The sequence below is a fragment of the Macrobrachium nipponense genome, chromosome 18 (assembly GCF_015104395.2).
Source record: "Macrobrachium nipponense isolate FS-2020 chromosome 18, ASM1510439v2, whole genome shotgun sequence".
Taxonomy (NCBI): domain Eukaryota; kingdom Metazoa; phylum Arthropoda; class Malacostraca; order Decapoda; family Palaemonidae; genus Macrobrachium; species Macrobrachium nipponense.
In genome coordinates, this window is record NC_087211.1 from 55,122,283 (window position 1) to 55,125,080 (window position 2,798).

The following is a 2,798-nucleotide window of genomic DNA, read 5'->3' on the forward strand; positions in this document are numbered from 1 at the left end:
TAACGAAAATCACTGGAAAGCATGTACGTTGAGTACCCCTGCCTTACATTAATAATTTATTATCCACTGTGCTGCAGAGCTCATGTTCATATTAATGAATTTCATTAAGGAACAGAAAGTGGTGTTTCCACATAGACCGCTCTGAGCAGTTGTATTCCACTCAGCGATCCAGCGTTCATGGTGTTCTCTAAATCTCAGCTACAGTTTGAGAGAGTTCTCATTGGTCTGTAGAAGTTTCACTGATACTTCCACGGTAGTTGTAGGGACCAAGGCGCAGAGAGAGAGAGAGAGAGAGAGAGAGAGAATCTGCTCAATTGGGTGGGATCGCCTTCCACCTGGGGTAACGACGTAGGCGATGACATATCTTAAGGTACCTGCTAATTACGGCAATTCATCTGCTGACGCAATAAGGAGACAAAGCTCCGCCTACCTGAGGGATTTGGTGGGGGCGTGGGGCCGATTTAGGGGGGAGGAAGTGAGCTGACCTTGTGGGGCTAAGTTGTTGTTAGCTTGGAACTCTTCCATTTTCTTGATATTCGTATTGTTTCTACTTCACAAATAATTCAATGTATGTAAATCATCCACATTATTCAGGGCGATAATAAAAAAATATCCGGTTAGTTTTACCTCATTCTTCGACACTATAGTCAACTATTTGCTACAGCAAGAGATGTGTTGCCACGTAACTAATACCCACTATTAAAGAAATTACCAAATCACGCTATAGTAAATCTTGACACGGGTCTTCTCGCTTGTATACTAAGTGACAAGCCGTAGCACAAATGCTTTCTTGCAACCACGGCGACAATTCCATATCCTGCCGGCCATTATCGAATTTGTTGAAGCCTCGACCAAGCTTTGGCCTAGCCTGTGTTAGTGACTAAGGCCTGTCCACACGACCGGGCCTGATCGGCGTGCTCCGGGGTTGACGGGCAAATTCTGGCGGACTTATCCGTGAATGTTGTCCACACGGGTGAGGCGATGGAGAGGTGGGCGTGCCCGACGATGCCAGTAATGTGTTCAATGCGGTACGATAAACATGGGGCCTACCGCAAAGAAGAAGATAGTGTAGCATGATAATTGCTTTGTGTGTGATGAAAAAGAAGAGAATATGGTGCAAAGAATGGCTCGTAAAAGAAATGTATATGTTTAACGTACGTCTGCCAGGGTCGAAGCTCAAGCCATCGGGCACCACCATGGTGATTTTGCTAAAAGACCCATCGGGCAATTTGACGGTTTGCCTGTCAAGTGTGCCCGTTAGAGGGGAAGTCCGCCGATCAGGCCCGATCGTGTGGACAGGCCATTACTGCCTACCTGGTGGATGGCCAAGGCCTCATGACGTCATTTGTTAACGTCACGAACGGTTGTTGGATCCTTTCCTGTGATTTTCTCGGTTGCAGCATCGGCGACTTCATTTTGCTCTATAGATATAAAGACAATCGAACTTAAGCACTAACAAATACTGGCAAAAATTAGGTATAGTTATAAAATATACACTTGCCAACTATCACCATAATCCGATGGTTTTGATAAAAAGGTGTGCCGAAAAACAGTTTCGTCGGCTCTGAATCCCATAATAGTTATCTTGCTTCTACTACTTTGTGCAAAGCAGGAAGAAGTTTACTCACACTAGAAGAAAACCTGATGTCCTGGTCCCTTCTCCTGCTAGAACAGAGTCTGTTTCTTTGCGGATAGAATTCTTAATACCTCAAGTCATTCTGCTTTAACTCAAATTATTCTCTGATGTGGAAGTTTGTTATAAGGGACAAGCAGTGTTAAAAAATAAGATTCTTTCAATTAAATATACCATTGTAATTCTCTGTCAAACGCCCAACCATATACTGTATGCCTCATAGGGGATATATAACATGCAATATGACTATTGCATGTTATCACGACTATCAGAATGTCAAGTATGACAAATGTGATCCCAATATTAGAATATATCCCATTAGAAAATGTAAAGTATGAATAAATTCGGGAACTTGTGCTAATACGCATAAAATTCTTCCTAACAACTACCCTAAATAGTTATCGAATCTTTCTTTAAAAGATATAGAAGACTAAAACCACTGGTTCTCCCAACCGATTTGTCTGAAAACCATTGTTAATTGACTCCTGTTTAAATTAAGATTTTGTATTTTGATCTTAAGAAATGTTACAAAGTTATGTATCCTTGCAAAAGCCGAATTTCGTAACTAAAAGTAAATAATTAATATTAGCCATTTTAAATAAATCTTCACAAATTTGCATTATGATGATTAATGTCGTGATAAATTTCTGAATGCCCATGACTATTTAACGAGACCGCTGCCTTCGTCTTCACGCCTTTAACTTTCCACTGGTTTGCTCTCTTTCCAGAATGCAATTGGGAGCTACGGAACAAATTGGTTCTACGCCTCTATGTGCCTACTGGCTCTCCTCTTCTCTGTCATCGTCGTGCCAGAAACAAAAGGAAGAACAATGCAAGAGATAGCAAGTCATTTTGGCAATCCCTCGGCTCTTTCTTCTAGGAATACTGGTGCTACTCAGAGCTGAATTTGTTACATCCAGATGTCTATGAAGATTATATTTATTGATAATAAATACATCAGTGTATTATTTCAGGAAGGCTGTGGTCAGAAAAGCCCCGTTCCTTTCTTGTCAAAAATGCACTCGGTTAACAAACAGGTCTTAAGATGATAACGCAATTTACCCCAAGAACTTTAAATGCTTGTAGAGAACAGCACAAGTACGGCAGAGCTAGTTATTCAAGCAAATCGCTGGAATAGTGCTACGTTCCGTTTGATTGTTCTCAC

The 2,798-nt window shown here is 41.3% G+C and overlaps 1 protein-coding gene across 3 annotated transcripts in view; it reads left to right on the forward strand.

Annotated features, from left to right (window-relative positions):
• The window catches only part of LOC135197077 (facilitated trehalose transporter Tret1-like), a 14,379-nt gene extending 11,791 nt beyond the window's left edge, over positions 1–2,588 (forward strand). For all 3 annotated transcript variants that reach the window (XM_064224026.1, XM_064224024.1, XM_064224025.1), the window contains one exon: positions 2,362–2,588. In XM_064224026.1, the coding sequence (XP_064080096.1) occupies positions 2,362–2,538 (177 nt within the window). In that variant the 3' untranslated portion in view covers positions 2,539–2,588. The remainder of the gene's footprint in view (positions 1–2,361) is intronic.
• The last annotated feature ends 210 nt before the right edge of the window (positions 2,589–2,798 follow it).